The 23,079-nt window shown below is 34.2% G+C and overlaps 2 protein-coding genes across 2 annotated transcripts; one reads left to right on the plus strand and one right to left on the minus strand.

Moving 5' to 3' along the window:
* The first annotated feature begins 553 nt into the window (after positions 1-553).
* LOC108192897 (uncharacterized) lies at positions 554-7,980 on the plus strand. The gene is made up of 12 exons (XM_017359428.2): positions 554-737; positions 1,188-1,331; positions 1,440-1,622; positions 2,510-2,592; positions 2,673-2,871; positions 4,069-4,190; positions 4,643-4,709; positions 5,569-5,619; positions 6,015-6,067; positions 6,169-6,379; positions 6,824-6,994; positions 7,560-7,980. The coding sequence occupies exons 1-12, from the start codon at positions 681-683 to the stop codon at positions 7,620-7,622; spliced, it is 1,404 nt and encodes a 467-aa protein (XP_017214917.1). The 5' UTR covers positions 554-680; the 3' UTR covers positions 7,623-7,980.
* Positions 7,981-8,776: 796 nt separating this feature from the next.
* On the minus strand, positions 8,777-23,067 carry LOC108227129 (dynamin-2A). The gene is made up of 21 exons (XM_017402127.2): positions 22,651-23,067; positions 20,760-20,810; positions 20,549-20,669; positions 20,344-20,430; positions 19,733-19,785; positions 19,457-19,571; positions 19,020-19,362; positions 18,215-18,362; positions 16,982-17,083; positions 16,743-16,862; positions 15,905-15,988; positions 15,690-15,817; positions 15,407-15,491; positions 15,165-15,306; positions 13,565-13,641; positions 12,188-12,244; positions 11,694-11,853; positions 11,444-11,592; positions 10,117-10,230; positions 9,960-10,027; positions 8,777-9,523 (listed from the first exon to the last, which is right to left on the minus strand). Exons 1-21 carry the CDS (start codon positions 22,792-22,794, stop codon positions 9,118-9,120), a joined length of 2,754 nt encoding a protein of 917 aa, XP_017257616.1. The 5' UTR covers positions 22,795-23,067; the 3' UTR covers positions 8,777-9,117.
* Between the last annotated feature and the right edge of the window lie 12 nt (positions 23,068-23,079).

Here is a 23,079-nt window from a genome sequence, read left to right on the forward strand (position 1 = left end):
TAAATAGCTACTATTTAAAATATAATTGTTAGAATTGGGAATAATAAAATTAAAAATTTTAAAATTTGACTAATCATTATAGTTAATATTATCGGAGGTCATAAAGTCATATGTTCACCCAATTTTATCTAATTATCTGTTTTTAGACTTTTAACTAACTTGCTACATGTGTGTTCAGCAAATTTTACCCGATGTATTTTTATACTTGCTAACAGTTTTACGGTTCTTGGCCAAACACCTTCAAATGTCCTACCTCTGTCCCATTTTAACTGATATTTGACTTTTTAACACGTATATTGAGGAGTAAAAAAATAATATCTACACTTAATAAAAAATTTCAATTCTTATATCAAATAAAAGTTCAGATTCTAAATTTTTATTTGATATAAATTTTATAAAAAATAATTATGTTTAGATGTGATTTTTTTAACCCTTTAAAATACGTGTAAAAAAGTCAAAAGCAGTTAAAATGGGACGGAGGGAGTATCTTTTAAACATATATTTTATAAAATTAAATTAATGAAAAATCTCAACAACAAAAAACAATGTAAAAATGTACTCCGTGTGGGAAGCCAGTGACCAGCAGATTTTGAGTGTGCGCGCAAGATTGTAGTTTTTTATATTTTACTAAGATTCTATCTCACTGTAAACAAGGTTAGCTCAAGCTCAAATCTCTGGCCATGGCAGTGGCCATGGCTGCTGTCTCTCCGTTTCTGGGCTTCATTCAACCTCGTCTTGTAAGCATCTCATTCTCTCACTCTTAGCAAAATTTTCTTAATAAGAGTACATATTAAGAGTTTATTTGTCTTATGGGTTTTGTTAGTTTTGGTAGCCCTTCTCATCTTAAGTGGTATTTTTGTTTAAGAATGTTAATTTTTGATTGTTTAATTGTTCTGGGCCGTTATAATTTTGTGTGTTCTTTTTATTACATAGGATAGTTGTTAAAGTTTGGTTCTTGATTACTATTTTAAAATTTGCTATTAAGGGCTTCCTGTATGTTTGTTGGGAATCTTGTTTCTTGATATTACTATTTTGATGGGAGTGTTTGCTTGTGCTAAAAAAAATGCTGATATAGTGAAATTGTGTTTAATTCCCCTTTGAATATTGTTGGGGTTTATAATTATACCACCAAGGTAAAGTTGTTGGGGATTAGAATTTATGAAAATGTTTTTGATTTGTGAATGTAGAGGAAATCAGGTAAGGGGCAATGCTTCAGGGATTCAGTTAAGAAAGGGAGAGTAATGGCACTTTTCTGGGGTCCTAAAAAGGAGGTGGCGCCTGAAATGAGTCTTTCATTGCCGGATTTCATGCAGGCACAGATATACTCCGAGGTATCATATTTTGTTTTATGGAATTTGTGGTAGATTGTATGCTACTTGACCAAATTAGAATTTTCTTCGTTGCTGAAGTTGTTGCACATTGTATTTCTTCTATATTAGGGAGACTCGGCAAAATCTGAAAATGTTAAAAAGGTATCAGTTTCAGTAGTTTCTTCAATTTCAGAGGTTTCGTCAGAGGAATGGGATGCATGTAGTCTTGATGCTACAGGACCCAAACAATATAATCCTTTTCTTGCACATAATTTTCTTTTGAGCTTAGAGGAGTCGCGTTCCGCCGTAAAGGTTAGCAAATGCTGTGTAACTCCTTTTATCTATGGACTGATCTTCTTTACTCAAAAAATTGAACTAAATAAATATGCTTATTGCTAAATGAAAAGCGTAATTAAAAAAAAGTTAGAACTTCCTTTTTATTTTTCACTATATAAGATCAAACGTGTGATTCATGTCTAACTTTGGTGTGTTTATAGCTGTGGAAAATGTCAGTAACATGTTCTCAGGTTTCACAAAAATCGTTACTCATTAAAGCTTAGGTACACTAAAACGACTTCTCATTCAAATTTTTTAATCCCCTCGTAACACTATATCTGAGAATGAGGTCATATAAGCCGGATTCTCAACACCCTATTGCAATTCTTTAGCCTGAAAGGGCCTACATTCTTATAAATTTGAAAAAAATCCCTTGACTTCTGAGGAGATGACAGTGGTTTGTGAATCTCTCACATTCCAACTAAACCTTACATAATATTTTCGAATATAATATTAAATATGATTCTCATTACTATTTTGCTTTCATTTTCTGGGGGTGATAATTTATTTTAAAATATACTCTCGACTGACATTGATTATCTTTATCTTTACTTGCATAGTCTAGCTCACTCTTAGATATTTTTGCTTTTCTGCATACTTGCTAATAGAAATAGTATTAGCTTATGAAAAAGATTTTGTGAAGATTATGCTCTCCAAATTGAAACATTCCAGATGTACAGCCATCACTTTGATATATATATATATATATATAAAATTGTTGGTTGTAGATATTGAATTTTAGGTTTTAATGTTTACCAGTTTCTTTGTGCAATAATAAAAAAACCCAGGTGAAGCTTGTTTTGGACCGAAACTTTCTTGGTGCTTAATCTTATTATTTAGATTGAGCCTGTATTTATTTTCAGGAAACAGGATGGGTACCGCAGCACATCATCGCTCGAGATGAACATAATAATATATTAGGTGTAGTTCCACTATACCTTAAAAGGTTTGCACCTGATTTGCTCAGATTCAGATCTGTGGACATTCTTCGCAATTAGCTCACCTCAACTTTTTGCATCTTTGCAGCCATTCATATGGAGAATATGTTTTTGATCATTCATGGGCAGACGCCTACTATAGTTATGGTGCAAGGTACTATCCGAAGTTTCAGTGTTGTGTACCATTTACTCCAGTAACTGGGCCAAGGATCTTGGTTCGAAACAATTCATATAAAGATCAAGTTTTTGATGTTTTAGTATCTGCATTGAAGGACTTAGCAGTCAAGGTATTGGATATATCTTATTATTTGCCTTCGCTATCTTTTTAGCATGTAGAATTATTGTTTAAGGCTTGTGCAAATATTTAGTAAAAGCTTATAAATGTTACCATAGGTATGACTGGTAATCATGCCTTGGTATTATGGTGAGAGAAATGTCTTTTGTCACTTCATCTAGTTTGAAAGTAATGTTCAACATTGGCGTCGATTTATTTCCGGTATGCTTTGACTTTTTGTGAGAATCTTATTGCTCCATTAGTCAATTTACCATCCGAACAAACAATGAGTAAAACAATGCTATATAGTGTGTACATACTACATAGAGGGAGGGACCTTTCACACTCTGGCAAGTATGTTCTAGAGCCATTTGTATTCTGTACTTTCTTATAGTAAATTTGTTAAACAAGTAATATTTGTTAGTATTTTCCTGATCCATGTTATATTGGTATGAATTTAATGATTCCGTAGTCTTGCAAACTCATCCCTCATTATTACAATAACAAGGTTCACTATAATATTACGTGTTTATGACATATAGTTCCTTCCTGATTCCCTTTTCCAAAGAAAGCACTAACGGAATCTAGCATTTATAATTGAATGAAATTTCTTTGATGAATGATGGTCTTATTTATATTTGAAATGTTGTGTTTCAGTTTTAATAAATTCTGGAAGAAAAAAAAAGGTGTTATCAAATATATTATATAATGAATGTTTGTATGACTAAGATTTTTCAAACAATAGTAAATAAAAAGATCTAGTCATTACTCATCAGAGAGTACTAACCAGTAGTTATTTAAGACGACGTTCAGTCATATATTCTAATAATGTTATTTTTTGAGAAAGAGTTTGAAGCTCAACAAGATATAGCCAGTTCTAACAGATCACATGAAACTATACACGGAGGCAGATACATACCCCAATTTCTATGTTAGTGAGGTGAACTGAAATTTGATTTTGTTGTTTTTCTTAAGAGTGATATATGGGAATCAGGTTGTTTCGGGGGGTAGACAATATAGTTTCCTTTTGCTCATATTTTCACCAGTGTATTTATTATGTTTCAGTAGTTTCTATAATCTTTCGAAAGATAGGAAAGAGTGATCATTATTCCTAAAAAATACTTTATTTGAATTGCCAGAATTGTATATCTTTAATAACCTGTTGTAAACAGGTTATACTGATAAATAATTGTAAAACTTGTTTTAACAGTTTCAAGTTTCCTCCCTGCACATTACCTTTCCATCAGAAAATGAGTGGCACAGACTGAAGGACAAAGGTTTTCTTCAAAGGACTGGAATGCAGTATCACTGGAAAAACCGGAACTATAAAAAGTAATTATATGTGTGTACATGTTTGAATTTATATTCTAATGCACGTATTCTTTCCATCTTAGCATAAAGGCAAACCTCTTTTCCTCTAGCTGCATACCAAGTCTGTTTTGTGAGGAGTCAAAAAACAAATTCACTTGTTCAATGGAGAATCTTATTGTGTTATATATTTTAATTTAACCGCACTGTTTTATTGTTTTTTAGGAAATAATTTCCCACATTGTAGCGAAGTAATCTATCTGAACCTAAAGATCTGTGCAGAATTCATCTTCTGTTTATGCTGAACTACTTTAAGTCATTATGGTATCTTTAGAGAATTCTTCAAGTCTTATGTGCTGATCAGTAAATGATGTGAAGACACCTCAAATTTTGTGTTATGGATGCAAATGAATATAACTTTGGTATTTAGTTGTCGTTGAAAGAAACTATATTCATTTACTATTTTTATGGCACAGCTTTGATGATTTTCTGATGGACATGAAGCAAAGTAAAAGAAAAAATATACGTCAAGAGCGTAAAAAGGTTAGTCTTCCCTGTGTGAGATTATATGCAAACATCTCTTGTTACTGGATGTATTTTCCTCCACTTGTGTAACCAGGTCAAAAATTAACATTTTCCCATAAAACTTAATAGTAGTGCATGTACTGCTTCAGTTTCCACACTCATAAAATGTGTAAATAGTAAATCATTTGATGATGAAATATCCCGTCCCTACGTTTACCAACAATTATGTCCAAAAGCACGACAGTAGTTTAGAGAACCATGAGCTTGAACTATATTCCTTTTGTGGTTGCGATTTTTTTACACTTATAAGATTTTTGTAAAACCGAGACTCTATTATAGAAGTAATAGGAGTTTTATATCTTAGAAAACCTTCAGATAGATCAAAGTCAACTGCTAGAATGTTGATATGAGAAAAATATGTATCTGATATAGCCATGCATGCCTAAAGACCTGAGAAGTGAGAACTTGATCATGTAGATTGTTGCTGTCTTCTTTCTTTCCTTCATTAACTCTGCGTAGCTTAAATCATTGTTGGTTTTTTTATTGATAAAAAAGGAGAGAATGTCACGCCAAAGAGAGTGATTTTTCTGAACTCATATATATTCTGAATACATTAACTTGTCTTTTATAGGCCAGCACATAAAAATAAACATCCCTAAAAGATAGGACTTCAAAATAGTTATCACTACTAACTTATTTATTCTAATTTCCAACTAATTCTACTTGTCCAATAGCTAACAATTTAAATAATTAAAAACGATTCAAATAACTTTGAATTATTAATCTTAACAATCATGATAAGGGTTGAGGGATGTAAATCAAATCTGCCTAGACAATGGCATTGCTACTAATGTGATTACTCTTCCGTTCTCTGCAGATTCCTGCCCAAAATTTAACTATGAAACGCCTAAGAGGTCATGAGATTAAGGTAATGACACGTCTTGCTTGCTTCTTTTTTCATTTTTCTGCTTAGTCATAAATGTGAAGTGTTTTTCATTTATACGAAATGTGCAATGTAGAGTAATTGAGCATGGTGCACCATTTAATTATATTGCATTTTGTGATATTGTGATTTCTTATTCTTCTGTCTGCGAAAAATTATCTGTACATTATTAAATCTCGATGTTTTTGACATTTTGTGTTACATTGATTGACAATGTTCCAGTTATATGTTGCAACTTTATAAAAGAGGTTTTTTCTTGATTAGACTTCCTTTCTCAAGTAAATTTAGTTGTGTGTTGTTATTGTTGTCTGTAGCTATAAGATTCCTTATGACAAATAATTATTTCAACCACTTGCATCATTATTATCGTTTATTTGCAGGCCAAGCACTGGGATACCTTCTACAAGTTCTACAGGAACACAACAGATAACAAGTTTGGTGCATGCTTCCTTTTGCTTTTGATAGCTGTATAAACAAAACAAAAAGGTAATCTAATCGTTAGAACTGAGTTGGTGTTTTTGTGTTAACCTACAGATGGGGCACCGCGTATCTTACAAGGGAGTTCTTTCACAGCCTAGGATCGAAGATGGGGGATCAAGTATTGCTCATTGTTGCTGAAGAAGGAGATGAAATTGTCGCCGGAGCACTGAACCTTATCGGGGGAGATACTTTATTTGGACGATTATGGGGCTGTCTGCCACATGTGTATTATCCAAGTTTGCATTTTGAAGCATGTTATTACCAGGTTTGTTTAGCCTCTTAACAAAAGCATGTCTGGCACTGTTAGCTGATTGATGATGCTGTCTCTCGGTAAATAGTTCATATCCTAAAATAATGGCCTGGGTGCCACTTCCACCAAATCTTCATATCTTGTATATTAAGTATATGTATATTGTTCATGTTTCCATGCATCTCTTCGAAATATTTTGGTTCCCACAAACAACAAAAGACGTCCTCATTCTATCTGTTAGCATGATATCTTACCATGGAGCTCTATACTATTTTACCTCAATATATTTGTCTTGATGAGGATAGAGTACTGTATCAAGGATAGCATTTAAGAATTATGGACATAGATAGCTGGTAAATTGCTAATAAGCTGATCCTTTCATGAAATAACTAGTCTTATAGATTATAAATGAGAGATGTTTATTGCTGAGCCCTGACAGACTTTACAACTCTATCACAGGCAATAGAAGCTGCTATTGAGCTTAATCTTGACAAAGTAGAAGCAGGAGCTCAAGGTGAGCACAAAATTCAGAGGGGTTATCTGCCAGTAACAACATACAGCTGCCATTATATAGTGGATGAAGGTTTTAGACGAGTTCTTGGAGACTTTTTGGCTCGCGAAACAGCTCAGGTGATGGAATTATCTAGTAATTCTAAGCAACTTTAAGAAATTTTAGAAGTAAACCTTGGAAACTACAAATCCAAATATTCTATGCTTCACTAGGGTTTTACAACAGTTTTCGACCTTAAAAAAAACCGACTAAAACATTTGAGCTTATTAAGTAACAAATTTCAGAATTATCTTTCTAATAACGGATATTCTGTTCATTTATACCATGGATTTTTTTAATTTAGGATGCCCAGTTGTCTGTCACTTCAGTATCAGACAATCCAAGCACATAATTGGCTGTATCATGTTTGACTAGTATGGAGAATGCTAATAGTGGTCCCAATAGATGTTCCATAGGGGTGGTGATTAAGTACTTGATGTTTCTTTGGTTTTGTACCACACACATTCCTGCTTAGACACGTCACTAGAAACTTTATTAGTGCTGCAATATGTTTCAGTTTACAAATATTTCTAATTTGCTTACAGTTTGAATTACTCCTTGTGCAAGTTAAATATTCTTTTCAACTAGAAAATGGACAAACTGTGCGATATTGATATGCCTCTGTCAAAATGCATGTTTTTACAGGTCGAGCTTGTCACGAAACTTTTTCAAGATTCTGGCCCTTTCAAAGATAAAAATACAGCATAGCTTTGAAGTGTGCATGCTTTTGATCAATTCGAAGAAGCAGCTAGCGAATCAGATTATATTGTAATGATATAGTGACAGACAATTCTTAAAAGAAAGGATGCTCGTTTTAAGAACTAAATTAGAAGAAAACAGGTGTCACGGAGAAAAAGACTTGTGAAAATATTGATGAATACATTAGCTGCTGTATAGGCATGTGGGACATATTGTACAGTGTGTTAAGATGTACCCGCGATAAGGACGTCTAAGAACTGGGAGTAACTGTTACTTTGTGCAGAAGAACCACGCTGGTAATTTGTATGTAAATAATTGCAAGTTTGATATCTCGTGTATGCTATACGCCTTTGGTTTCTGTTTGTAAGATCAATATGGTTGTCGAAGATACATTGTGCACTTGTTCAGTGCAGAACGGAGGTTCAAACTAGGTGCCTAACGAGGCTTCTGTAGTGTTTTGGACAAGTATGAAGTATCTAATCGCGCGAAGTCACCTGTTAACTTTAAAACATTCTGAAAGAAGGCAACAAGTTATCGTCCTTTCGCTCATATGCTCTAGCGATCCTGAAGTTGTTAATTTGATTAATGTTCAAGATGATCCTGCTACCAAAATGAAAAATAATATTGCCATGCATTCCCTTTCAAAATAAATAAATATATATATATTGCCATGCATTTTGGACAACCCTGTGATCAAATTGATCAAACTTGGACTTTGCAATCATGGATTTTGTTCAAAACAGTAGTAAAATAGAGATTTATTTCAAATTAAAATTCATATTTATATAATAAATGACTCTTGACTTCCATTATGTGCTGAGATAATTACTTTTTTTAAAAAAAAACATTTACTTTTATTTCCAAAAATATATGACTTGTTTTCGAAAAATTTCAGAATAATAAGACAAGCCAAACAAAAATGTATTTGGTATAACAGTTTTAATTAAGCCATGTATTTGAGCCGTCTGTTGAATCAAAAACGATATTTAGAAGCCAGAGAAAAAATGCTCCAATTTGCATGGAAAACTTTTAGGTCAAATTTGATCAAACCAAAAGAACATTCAATATTATAATTATGTGATGTTCTGCTGCTCAACATCCTTGCACATCATAACTATATGTAATATTGTATTACACTTCATAAATGATTGTAAAGCTGATCCTGCTAGTAATATCCAAAATTATATTTCGATTTAATAATATTTTCTAAATATACAACCAAAGCGTTTCAATAATATTTCTAAATGATGGTGAAGGCCCCCAAGAAGGGGGAAATTTAACTGAACATAAAGATACATTTACAGCCCCACAACCGCAAGCACAAGGTCCGAGAGATAAAAACCTCACTGTGTCTATTCAAAAAACAAACTAGTAAAATTATACAAAACCTACTCAAGCATAATTTGGGCTGGAAGAAACTCTATAAAGGCAGGCAGGCAGGACAGAACACCTACAGTGCAAGAATGCAAGAAGCCAGCTCATCGTATAATTAAGACTTTTAAGTTTAAAACCTATATCCAGAGCCAGACGGAGGCACAGGTGGTAATCGATTAGGGGTGCGCCGGCCACCAGGGTTTGAACCTGAGTCTGCATCACCATTTTCTGCAGGATCACGACTATGACCATTGGAACCTGTTCTTGAAGAATTACCAAATGAATCTGAACGACCATTAGCAGCAGCATCAAAAGCAGATCTCCAATCATCACCTGCTGAAGGCCCATTGGTCCTTGGGCTACTTTCAGGGGTATCGCCAGACAAACTGGAGGCAGCGGCTGCTCGGTTGTCATGGATACTAAGTTGCCTCGTAAGTTTTGAAAGCAGGGAGGATTGTTTCTGATAACGCTCCCTTCTGTGCTTTACATTCTGGTCCTCCATGAGCAGCTCTTCAATCCTTGCTGTACTTTGGGAGCTATCAAAAGTTGCATTAGAAGTTTAAAAACTACTTGAAGAATAAAAAATTTAGTGATGACTAACTTCCCGGTCTGGAGGGATCTTACAAACAGGATTTTGTTTTATGCCACATGCAAGATAAATGATGATGCAAATATTTCATAATGTGAGAAACAATTACTTATTTCAAGATATTTACTCAAAATACTAATAATGTTTATACCGTATGTGAGGTAAATGATGATACAAATATTACGAATGTGACAAAAAGGTTATTATTCGAAGATATTTACTCGAAAGACTGATAATAAATATTTCATGCATATACTTGTATGGCTTTGTATAAAAAGTACTTGAAAAACAAGACCCAGGAGTTCAACAGACCACCTGTCAGATCAAATATTAATGTTGCTAGCATATGATCTGCACATTCACACTTAAGAATGGTCGCTAACCTTACAGAACTGTACAACTTGTTAAGCATGTCTTCCTTAGCTTTCTCTACTTGGCAAAGAACAACAGCCTGCACAACCAGCAGAAAAAAAAATAAAAGGTCTAGATACAGATATACAGCAGTATGTATTGTAGAAGAGATCGGGAAAATGGACAAACTTTTGGGACATTAGCAGCCAGGCTGTTCAGTACAGCTTCAACATAACCTCGTACTTCTTGGGCCATCCATCTGAGTTCCTCTTCCGGGTCTGCAGGTCTTCTGGCCATTGTGTCCTAAAATTTGTATTCAGAAAACATTTCAGATACAAGTAAAGTTGGACTAGACAATTGAAAAAAGAAATAGATCTGGAAATAATTACTAGGAAAATATTTACTCCTAATGAAATATATATATATATATATATGGGAAAAATCTTAATTAAACCAGTCCGGGTTCGACATTGAGACTTGCGAACGTATGATTGTACCCAGTCCAAATCTAATTCAAAGTTCTGATTAATGCAATCCAGAGTCTAAAAGCATATTCAGATTCTTAGCTGTCTCCGGTAACTTCTTCTCGCTAAATACATTTTATAGGTATCATCTTAAATCCACATTTCTCTTCTTTTTTTAACAAGAAAAAAACTTTTAGGTGGAAAATTTATACAAGCAGCAATACCCACAAATGACAGCCTTCACCATTCATGTACCAGTGAATTATAAAATAATGTTACGCACTCTATCTTGAACAGGATCAGTAACCATCTTGAAACTGAAACTGAATAGATCTGATATCAAAAACACCAGCAATCACCTAAGGCCGAGACTAAGGAATGGCTAATAAGGTCCTTACTTATATTTTAGCAGAGGGAGGACACAACAAAACAGAAAAGGAAAGGGATCTCATATGAGGTGCAAAGATACAATTACAATATTATTCGGCGCTCAATCAAACCATATGTCTATATGGTGAAGGATAAATCTGAACTCTGTACACCTTAAATATTGGTAGGCAGCCAGAACTGTACAGCAGTATGCTATATAGCTTAAAGGTATAACCAGGAGTCCTTAAAAAACAAAAACCAACAGCATAAACTATTAACTATTCTGAAATTGCAGGAATGTCCAAACAAGAAACTTCCAAGACCATCATCTTGACCTAGCAGGTTATCAGTATTTTCTTGCTCAATTCCATGTCTGATACTAAATTTCAACTGCATGGTTTGGTTGCTGTCCATGAAAGAGAATAAACCAAGTCACTGTACTATGCTCATGCTGCTGAGCACCGACCGCAAGAACCTAACAACACTGTTTTTTCTCCTTTTCTTGACTTCTGTTATATTTGTCCATTACCGTGTGCTTCTCTATCTTCCCTTTTTTTTTGTTTATGAAAAGTATTGTAACTGTCAACATTTCCTTAAAAAGCGTGCAACTGTATTAAACATTAAGCATGACAGTCTAAATACTCCCTTTAAGAAAAAATTAAGTTGGAGTACTAATTACTTACAAGAGAACCATCAGAGAGACTTTGTCTCATAGGAGTACCATTTTCACCCTTCGCTTGGCCTCCTTTAACTCCAATCACTTTTCTTAACTTGTTCAACCACTCAACTTTGTCTGCCATGCTCTCAGCCTTTAACAGAACAGCACTATGAGCTGCATAATAAATGTAAAATTTATTAAAAAGTAGTAATTTTAAAATAAAAATGCATCTAGACCTAAACAATATTGCTACATTTAAATAGATAGATGTATACCTTTCAACACCGTCTTATATGCAACCTTGTTAGTTATCTTGAAAACAAGATTTGGTTTTCCAGCATCTGGACCATTTGCTTTTTTATCCTTGGAACTTTTTGATGGGGGTTCTTTTGATGGGGGTTCTTCTTCCTCGGAAGCATCTTCAATAACACAATCCTAATTCATTCCCCAATCAGGATTAAATTCAAAGGCAAATAATCTTAAAACTATATTTTACAATAACACTTCAGTCAAAAGAATCATAAAACTAACTACAAGGTTCAAATGAAATGGAACATATCAACACAAAAATATTAGGCATTCAACAAAGATGTTTCGTGGAAAAAGCAAAAGAATCAAGAAACTAGAACATTATTGACCGGCAGAATTCATCCTGTAACACTGTCTATCCCCCTCAGAAAAGAACAAAAAATTATTCAAGTTATAGCTTGAGACATGAGACAAACAAAACTATATAGTTATCTTCTTTTCTTTCTTGAATTGAATATACCTCCAAAGTAATGACTCCACGGAAGTGACGCTCCTCCTGTTTCTTGGTGTATCCAAGCTGCCAAAAAAAGAAGGCAAAAAGAAAATGAGAACACAAGTTAAAACCATATAAATTTGATGGTTTCATTTAACAAAGGAGGCTAGGGACAGGATAACTATAATTTCTAGATATTAACAATATATTTTCTACAAAATAGTACCTAGTTTAGCTACAGGGAAAGGGAAGAAAAGTTGACATCTGTGGTATACGACGAACAGCACACCAACAAATAAAATCTTGAACAATAACTAAATGCCAAACATATTCTTAATATTTATCAACGTTTTTTTAGAGATGTGAATCACTAGAAGCAAAACTATAAATATACTAGGAATATAGGATTTCAAGTATAAAATAATATATAAGACAGTCGAAAACATATGTGTGCATGTGTGTAATATAGATAGATGCATGTATGTATGTATGTGTTTATATATATATATATATATAGGGCCGCGCTCTATGGAGAACACGTTTTAGCTTGAGAACATTATTGTTCAGCTGCAGAACAATACAACATTAAAAAAATAAAGTAGCTGCAAAACAATTGTTCTGCACTTTTTGAAAGTGCAGACTGTTCCCATTGTTCTCACAGACAAACTGTTCTCACTTGAATCACTGCCTATATATATATAGGCTAGTGATCAAAATACAAATCAACCCTTAAATATAAACTAAAAAACAGTACAATATAGTGATAATCATCTCAGAAAATAGTGATTTGTGTTGCAAAAATTGGTGAAAAACTCCAGATCTATCCTTGCAACAAGGATTTGCAATCACACTCCAGACCTGGTGGTGGTGGATTTGGCAGTCGTGGAGATAGTAGAGGTGGAGATGGAAGTGGTGGACATGAAGGTGGGGGTGGACATGGCAGAGGTGGGGGTTGAGATGGCGGAGGTGGCAGTGGCAGGGGTGGAGGTTGACGTGCTGGAGATAGGAGAGGTGGAGATGGATGTGGTGGACATGGAGGGAGCGGGGGACGTAAGGTGGGGGTTGAGATGGCGGAGGTGGAGGTGGAGGTTGAGGTTGAGAAATTAGTGATATTCGCTTTAGAAATGATGGCGGAGATGGGGGTTGAGATGGCGGAGGTGGAGGTTGAGAAATTAGTGATATTCGCTTTAGAAATTAGTAATATTTTTGTTGGGTTTGTAGTTTGTAGTAGAATAAGACTATGTATACACACACACACAGACACACACACAGTGTGTGTGTGTGTGTGTGTGTGTGTGTAACTATATGTATGTATTATGTAACATCCTTGGTAGAACTTTAGCGTCTCAAAAAAGGTTCCAGGTTTCTTTATCGCAAACCTACACGAAATACACTGTGACTAACCTTTCCAGTTTTCTCGTTTAAAACGAACCATTTTCTACTCCATCCATCCGTCTTTGTGCTTTTCTTCAGCAGAAATCCTGCAAATTATAGCACAAACTCATCACCTGGTAAAGTGCAGGATGCTCAAGCATAACAGCAATAAAAAAATACACACACACTTGGATATACAGCTTCGGTATATAAGATGAAATATAGGTCAGAAAACTAGTGGAATACAAGCGCCATCTTTCTCAAAGTAGAAGTTGAGCTGACACGTAACACTCAACAATTTTACTATTTATTTTAGTTAATTAGCCACTGCTCACAAGCTTTGCAATGAAATAACAGTAAAGATTACAAGTTACAGTTATAACAATCACAATTATTTAATGTAATATTAACAAGAGGTTAAAAGATCAAGTGTTAGTCGAGGCATGTATGCCTGAGCATCCAAATTTCTGCAATTGATCTTTAGAAAAATGATTTAAAAATATTTTTTGAATTTTCATTATTTTTATGTTATAAATTATCCTCACTCCTTCCCACCCATTTCTTTACATTTTGGTTGGGCACGGAGTTTAATAAAAATGTATAAATTAGTGTAAAAGAGTAACAACAGTGGGTAAATTATGAACTTTTATAATATAAAAATTATCTCACTCATCTCACCCACTATATCATAAAAGTGGGCGAGTGAGATTAATTTTTATATCATAAAAGTTTACTACTTTTAAAAAGTTTAAGTGTAAAGAATTCGAGAGGGACATCCCAAAGAAGAAACTGTAAAGAAATGGGTAGGGCATAGGGAGTAATGAATGTGCATCTAGTATAAGCAAATGAATGTTGGGGAGATTACCGTACTTATATAAGATATAGATGATTCTAACAGTAGTGAAATTATTGAATGAACAAAGAGGTATAAATACTTTCGGTGATTAAATGAACTGGGGTGATGCTGGAGAGGTATGCGAAGGGGAAGGATAGATAGATAAAACACCTATCTCCGCCGAAACACAATAAATTTTCAAATTTTATCATAGAAACAGTTAACCAATTCATATTTAACTCTGTTGAAAAAAAATGATTGAAACAATTTATATATAGATACTTCAATTTGATTTACATGTAAAATATTATTTAGGAAACTACTCTTCCCTGGTTTCAAGTATCAACTGTCTAATTTTACTAATAAAATATAGGAAAGAGCTCCTTTTGGGCCTCTACTAGCATGACTCAAATATAATTCTGATAATTTTCTGTCACATAATTAAATTATACAGATATATAGAGAAAACTATATCTATATTTCAAGGAATAGCTAGGAAGACAAGAAGATGGTATCGACTCTGATGACCAACCAAGGGGAAACTTGTTTAGGCCTTACTTTCCCTTCATCCACTTATTATACTCTCAATGAATTCAACGAAGTTCTTTTCTGAATGTGAGCTATATATGAATCATGATTACCATTTAAACAGCAACAGAAGCGCTAGCCACAAAACACTAACCAAGCATAGTTGATTAGCTAATAATACATGGTTCGTGTACACAGCCATAAGAGAGTACATATATATATATATAATATATATATATATATATAGACCAGAACTTCACTACAAACCTGCTGTTATCTCCCCTTCTGAACCTGCGGTCTTCAAGGCTGGTGTCTCTGGTGAATCCTTTTCTGAACGACTCAACTTGTCCTTCAATGATTTCAATGCTCCGCCGCTTTGTTGTTGGCCTCCTGTTTGAGGACTAGTTGCCTGAGTGAAGCATATAACATAATATAGTGAGAGATAAATAAAAATTTCAGCTTACAAATGCAAAATACATATTTTGGAATATGCAGAAATTGTGATTTACCCTATTCGAACTAGACTGCTCCGCGTCAACTGCCCTTTTTGAACCGCGGTTTTTCAGCTCATCTTCCCGCCTCTGCCTGTCCATCCTGGTTATGCCAATTTGGTAGAATAAAATAAATTAGCATTTTATTTAAGAAGAATCATTAGAACTGATAACTATTTCATCTAACAGATTGTCACAATTAACAGTGAAAAGATTGCCAATTCATATTCACATTGTTCTTCTGCTTCAAAGAATGCAAACCATTTGTTCTTGAAATTGATCAGTTAAACACTATGCCTACCTCCTCTGCACCAGACGGATGAAGTGTTGTGGAGGGACAAATGCACGTTCCATATCAACAAGTGCCACAACCATGTTTTTTGCTTCAGTTTTAAACCCTTCCAGAGCAGTAGTTGCAATTGCCACAACCTAGTTCATGATAAAACATTAATGCCAGCGACCAAAATGTTGCCAGAGTAAAACAAAAGAATGTGTGCAAGCTGAAAGAAATTTTACCTCTCTCTTAAAAGGAGGATATCTTCCTAGCCCTGGGGTAGCATTTGCAGAAGCTGAGACTATATCCACGAGTACCCGATGCACCTATATAATGAGGGAGTCAACGGTAATGCAATTGACAATATTATTATATAGTACAAAGATATAGAATGGATCAGCATAGCTTATTTACGTATAATAAAGTGTGTTTGTTAGATGAGATAATGAGTTTTTGCCTGTTTTGCAGAAGATAACTTTTGTATTTATGGACCACCTATAATCTATAATTTGTCGGTGTATCTCAAATCGTAGGAAACATAGAGGTTTCTTATTTTTCTGGTCATATATGGAAGTTACTAATAAGTCACATTGTTTGTGAAAGCAAAAGTCTTTACATGCGAACTCATGACTTCAGATGTTTCAAAAGCTAATGCAAATAATCATCTAAAAGGTAATGAACCGATTAGAGCTAAAATCAATGACAAAAAAGTACTTGAATATTACTTGAGATATCCTCTTTGACTCTCTTCGCTTTTGCAGAGCGACAATAATATAATGTGATTACAAATAGAGAAATGTCAAAAATCAATCACAAGCGCATGCCTGTGACCTAAACTTCACTATGCCATTAAATATTTTATTGTAAGACTTGGTCCAAAGACCACATAATTAACAAGTCTAAATAAAAACAAGGTACCCCAGATAGAACATCAAAAAATGTGCAAAATTTATCTTGGGCTGGCTTTCAAACATTACCACTATCAAGATTACACAACCAAACTAGGGAACAACAGTCACAAAGAGGATGCTGTATTATCAGATGCATTTATACATATCACAAAGAAAATAATAAAAATACCTCATCAACACAAAGGCGGGATGGTTCTTTAGCCATTTCTAAAACACCCTTTATCAAAGATCTTAGACCTTTCTCAGGAGATATCAGATAAGGTTGATAACCATCTGCTTCTAAAACAACCTGCCACCCAATGAATTGATTAGTAAGAGATCGACAAAGCATAAGACACACTTGAAACCATTATATATATACACACAATCAAATAAGATCAGGAGACTGCTCATAATGGAGATAAATACCCTCTTGACGTTGTTCATGTCAAAATGTCTGTCTAGAGGGAGCTGTTTAATTCTATTAGGAAAGTTCCCCTCAAAACTAGCAACCACCTTCCATCCACTACCCTGCAATAGAAAACACCCAACATAATAAGCAAAGGTAACAATCACATTTCCGGTATCTAATGTGAAGGCCAGAAGCTTAAACGTTTTTTAAATTACATAAAATAAAGTACACCTAACTTTAGCAACCTAACACTCTGCATCCCTCCCCGTGGATACTGCTTATGATATGACAAATGTAAGAACCAGAGCAACAGAAAACTTAGCCATCTATCAACTTGCCATAATCATGAATGCATTTATTACCAACTATTTTGCGTCTTCCAAATTCCAATACATAACACATCAAAGGAGGGTAATGTCCTTCAGCTACAAATCCAACCTTAGCTTTATACTTCAAAGAACTTTCTCAAAAAAAGGTTTCTAGAACAGGGTGCCCAGGGAGAGGAAAAAGTAAAATATGAACATTATTTCAAGATCTACAGGAAGTACCACCTCCTAACTTGGGGTAAATTAACTTTAATTTGACCATAGCTAAAGTTACTGCACCATTTCTTAAATAAAACAACCGCCATAAATCTCTTGCCACTTGTTAGTGTTAATTAACACCAACATGTTCAGTATATTCTATTTACTTTTTATTATAATATTAACCTAAGAAATCCTCCAAACTTATTAACCCCAAAAATCATATTACATTGCGCAGCATAGATGCCTCCAAGACTACTTACATCCATAATAACATGCTATTTTCTTTTCATGCAGAAAACGCTACACATGGTGCTAATTACAAAACTGCTGATACATATATTGGGCGGTTTGGCTTAGCTTAAAAGTACTTACATAAGTGAGAAGTGATTTATAAGTAAAAAAGTAACTTTTAATCTATGTGTTTGGATAATCTTTTTTATATTTACAACTTAGTAAGCATAAAAATTATTAATATAACAATAAAATATTATAAATTATCTTTTAAAGTGATTTATGCAACTTTGTACAGTCAAATTTGAAAATAAAATTATGTCACCAAGTTAGGTTAGGATTTTCAACTTCTCAGCTTCTGGCGTATAATTCAGAAGTTGGCTTATAACTTCTTTAAACAAATATACAGAATATTTAGTGTTGTCTGAATGACACTCTATTGGTAAAATTACATAAATAATGAATTAATCAGCTTTTTTCTATTGGTCTCACCTCACCGGTTGTAATATGTTGTAGAAATCTATCCTCGAATTCACGGCAAAGCTCCAACGCCAAGGCCTTTGTGCCTTCAGAGCTACTAACCATTTGTTCACCAAGCTTTACTAATTCATCTTTCACTACTTGAGACTTACCCTGCAGCCTGCAAAAATTTAATATAAACCAAAAAAGTAAAATAACTATTGAGCAGTTTGAGCTCCAGAGTTTGAGAGTACTACATTGAAAAAGGAAAAAGAAGAAAATTCTCAAGTCACGAGTTCACAGCAGGCTATGGTGTAAGTGTACATTAGTATAAGAAATTCATTATCCATTAGAAAAATAATACACACATGCATTCTCATTAAACTCCTAACTTCCAAAACCTAAACCATAATTCCGAATTCGTAGCACATAGGTGATGAGAAACACAATGCAGGACCGAGCACCTCTTCTCTAGATATAATTAAATAGAGAAGCATAATTAGTGAATTTCTGACCAAGTAGCGTAAACCTTGTACTTTAAAAATTACATGTCCTTCCCTGTTGTGCATTTTAGTTTTCTACATACTGTTAGCCAGATCCCATATAAACAATCACAGAATACATGCTGTCCACCGCCGTCATTTAAAAAATTAAAACATATAAGTAATCTAACCACTAGTTCAAAATCAGTAGTGCATAGTCAGGTTGAATGGATAAAAGTAATAGTCACCTTAATCACTTGGATGTATTACCACCAACTAGCAAACAAAGAAGCCATCCAACAAAAGAAAATCCAAAACCAAAATTATTTAAAGCAGTGTCATGAAATAAACTATACCCAGATAGAAGGTTTGGGAGCCTGATGCTCATACGCTTCCGGATTTGTTGAGCAAGGGTTTCCACTAGTGCTAGTCTACCAAGCTTACTTTGAGGAGCTCCCACTAAAATCGACTTAAGACTTTCACTCTCAGCACGCCAAGCAGTTTCTAGTGAATTATCAGATCCAACAGTTCCGGACTGTGCAGACGCTATAGAAACAGACTGACCAATCAGCGCAACCCAAGGTATGTCGGAAGTACTGCGTGGTCCCTGGTTCAAAAGCAGAGCCTGAACAGCTGCAAGAACCTTTGGTTCTGAAGATGCTTGATCTATCTTACTAATCACGCCAATGGTTCTTGTACCTTGATAAACGACATTGGCCCAACAAATTTTTTTACAAATTGAAAACTCAAATATAACAAAATTAAAAATATTAGAGGGTTCAAGTAGGTTTACTATCTCCATCGTATTCTTTTGCAATTCTCAGGGCTTTTGCAGAGGAAACATCTGGTGCTTGTGAAGCAGGTATAATAACTAATAATATTGCATCACTGTGCTCGGCATATTTGCTCTGCAAGAAAAGTAGTAGTGAGGCTTGCTTGACAAAAAAATATGGCCCTTGTTAATAAATATAAAAAAAAAAAAAGCTTAATCAAATAAAAATTTATTGCAAGAAACAAATTTTCATGAGATAATTAAAGTAAAATCAATTCTACTCAAAAAAAAACTCACCACTGAATCACCTTTTTCTACTCCAGGCAAATCAATCAGTTTCAACGGAGGAGCTAAATAAAAGAAAAATAACCAGTCAATCAGAAGTAAGATAATGTACAGTACAAATCAAAGCACCAGAAAAGGCTTACGGTTGTTCTTCCAGATAAGTATTTTTCCAAGTGGTGTGAAAGAGATAGGGAGCCAAAATGGTCACTTCTTCATCTAAGATGTTTCTTACTTGCATAGTTGTAGTTATTATAGTATTCTTCACAATTCCTCCGTTCGTATCTAACTAGTTGTTTTAGTGCAAAATTGAAAGTTCGACAGTTCATGGCGGTAATTGCTTTTTCTACACTGCCCTACCCTCACTTATCTTTAAGTGAGTTTACTAGAATAGGGGTCTGTTTTATTTATTTTATAAAAAAAGCTACTAGAGTACTAGTTACTCAAAGGTATTTTCAGAACTTAAAAGCACATGTCATTATCTTCTGCGTCATCATCAGTTTGGGCTTCAGATGATTTTATTGATAAAAATAAACATGGTGAAAAAACAAAATAACAATAGATGGCAGGATACGCAATTCTGTGAGTTGCTTACCAAAAAAACGTTACACAAAATTAACACTAACCTGTACTTGTTCGAAGCTTCAGATATATCTCATCATTCTTACTTGAGTTTTTGCTGAGCCTATCCTGTAAAGAATGTCGTAGTGCACCTACGATAAATAAGAAAGCCACAAGTTTGTAATTTACAGTAAATACATTGTTAGGGTTAGCTAACAATGAGCTGTGTTTGTTATTAATAAACAACCATTCATCAGTTAAAAATCATACTTGCAGAAACTGGTTGAGATTTACTATCGATCTGCAAAACAATTGATTTGCTGCTTAAAGAATCATCTCTTTTTAAATCGATGCATATTGGAGCACGTGTTGCACCACCTTCACCAGTTGGCTGTCAAATAAAAATGTAATTTTCATTTTAGGAAAATCATAAGAAGTTGAATGAAACTCATAACAAATTTTAAGCAGTAAAAATGCTTACCAAAGCAGGATGTCCGATTAGACTGTTCAAAACGGCTGATTTACCCGCACCCTAAACAATTTTTTCCACAACTAAGTTAAGAGCACTTTCAAAATTAAGATATCCTAACCAATATTCAAGTACAAGTTACAACACCCCTCCCATAATCCAAACAGTACACGGAGAGTATTTGTTACTGATGCAGCCACAATAATAATTCTTCATAAAAGCTATCTCGTACTAATAACGAAACAGAACAAAGTCTTTAAAGTAACAACGATAAACTACTATAGTGATATCACCATTCACCATACTAGTGATGGAATAACGAATCATGACACAGAGAACCACTACAAAAATGGCAACATGCTAGTCATGGTAGCAAGATGTTAAATTCATACAATCAAGGAAAAAATAAATCTACCAATATTTGTCTCAAGGAAATTACAACCATAGTCCATACAATCAAATATCATTTAACTGTAAAATACGTGTAGGTTAAAAACATCTAATAACAAAATCCTGCACCAATCTTTTCCTCGAGATTAAATTCAATGAAATTTTAGCATTCGTCTTCTAAATCATAAAAGATATGTGTTTTATCTTCTAGTCCAAACTCATAATAAAGTCATTGCATTGCTTGTGATGAGGAATCTTAAAATGTATCTATTTAAAACAAAGGCAACTTAAAAAAAAAAAAAATAACCAAAATATATGTATTTGAAGCATGTGTTTGCACGTAACACCGACATAGGTAGCATAAGGTGACAAGGAGCATGATGATGAGCACATTGGTGATAAAGGGTATTCCGCTAATATTGTGATAAGAGTTATTCATATACTAAGATTATAGGGCTAGATTTTGCATCAAATGCTTCCTACAAGGTGCTACTAGTAGCCAATACGACATATTGGTCGGTGCCCGTCATCGTGGTGGATAGTAGTTGCTGCAGTAAGCAAAACTTGCTTCTTTGAAGTTATTATGTCATAATAATGACGGACTACATTAAAAAAGATAAACAGCCAGAACCTGGAAATATGTATCTATGCCTGAAACCCACCAATCCAAAGAAGCAAAGGTCTGATAAACCATATCGTATTAAGGGGTTTTAAGCAATTAAATTGTGTTAAATTTCCCTTTTCCTTTATTTCAACTTTTTTGGTAAAAATAGAAAGTGTCATCGAGTGCTAATAATCCACCTGCACAATAAAGACCTATACAAGTGGCAGCAACAACTAAAATGCAATCGGCACAAGTGTGAATTTTCTCAAAACAACAGCTTAATGTATAGGGATGATTGGGGTATCCTATCCAGCTATCCTTATAACCAACTTTTGGGGAAACTGATCATACAAAAAGGTAGATTGTAACAAATTATAGGTACAGAATCAAAAAAGAAACGGACATCTGCAAAGATTATATCAAAACCTACACAATACTCCAATGGTTCATCTTAGTAACACTATGTCATTAATAACAAAATATCACACTATTGTGCTTGAAAAAGAATCTAATATCCGTCTACTTCTTCACTAACCAGCAAACCAAAACAAAAGCCTTAGGTGCACCGTGTAATTATAAAAATTTCAAAAAATGTGTAAATATACAAATAGCTCTGTGACTAAATACTGATAACCCGAAAAAACTAATTCCACTTAATATTCAAAATGAGCATTACAGCTCGAAATTTTCGATTTCCTACACTTATTGGTCATTTTATCCATTTACCAAACACATTATAATCCTCCAAGCAGATCACTATCCGTATTCAACTCATATTCACGATAACCAACTAAATTTAACATCAACACACAGCTAAACCCTGAGATCTACCACATAACCAATCAATCACATCAATTATTCAATTCCAATAATAATCAAATACACATCCAACAAAAACACCAAACTCACAGTATTTCCAAGCGCAACGACATTCATAAACGTCGAACTCCGCCTCGACGATCTAGAACTCTCATCCACATCCTCATCCGCCAGCACCGCAGCAGCTTGCCGCATCGAATCGGAGAGCTGAGATAACTCATCGATCGCCTCCATCACTTAATCAACAATTTCTCAAACAATTCGATCTAAATCGAGATCAAATAAGTCTAATCTAAATCAATTAAGTTAAAAATCAAAATTAATTCGATCTAGTTCAGAGAGAGCCAGGGGGAGAGAGAGAGAGAGAGAGAGAGAGAGAGAGAGAATCTAGGTTTACAGGAAAATTGGAGGTTGTGAATTTTGAAATAAGCTTTGCTCTCTCGCTCTAAACTGTGTTTCTATCTCTAGAAATTGGGTGTAAAAGTATATAGCGAGCAGTTGTTATGCATGCCATCTGCG

Source organism: Daucus carota, chromosome 6 (assembly GCF_001625215.2).
Source record: "Daucus carota subsp. sativus chromosome 6, DH1 v3.0, whole genome shotgun sequence".
In the NCBI taxonomy this organism is placed as follows: Eukaryota; Viridiplantae; Streptophyta; class Magnoliopsida; order Apiales; family Apiaceae; genus Daucus; species Daucus carota.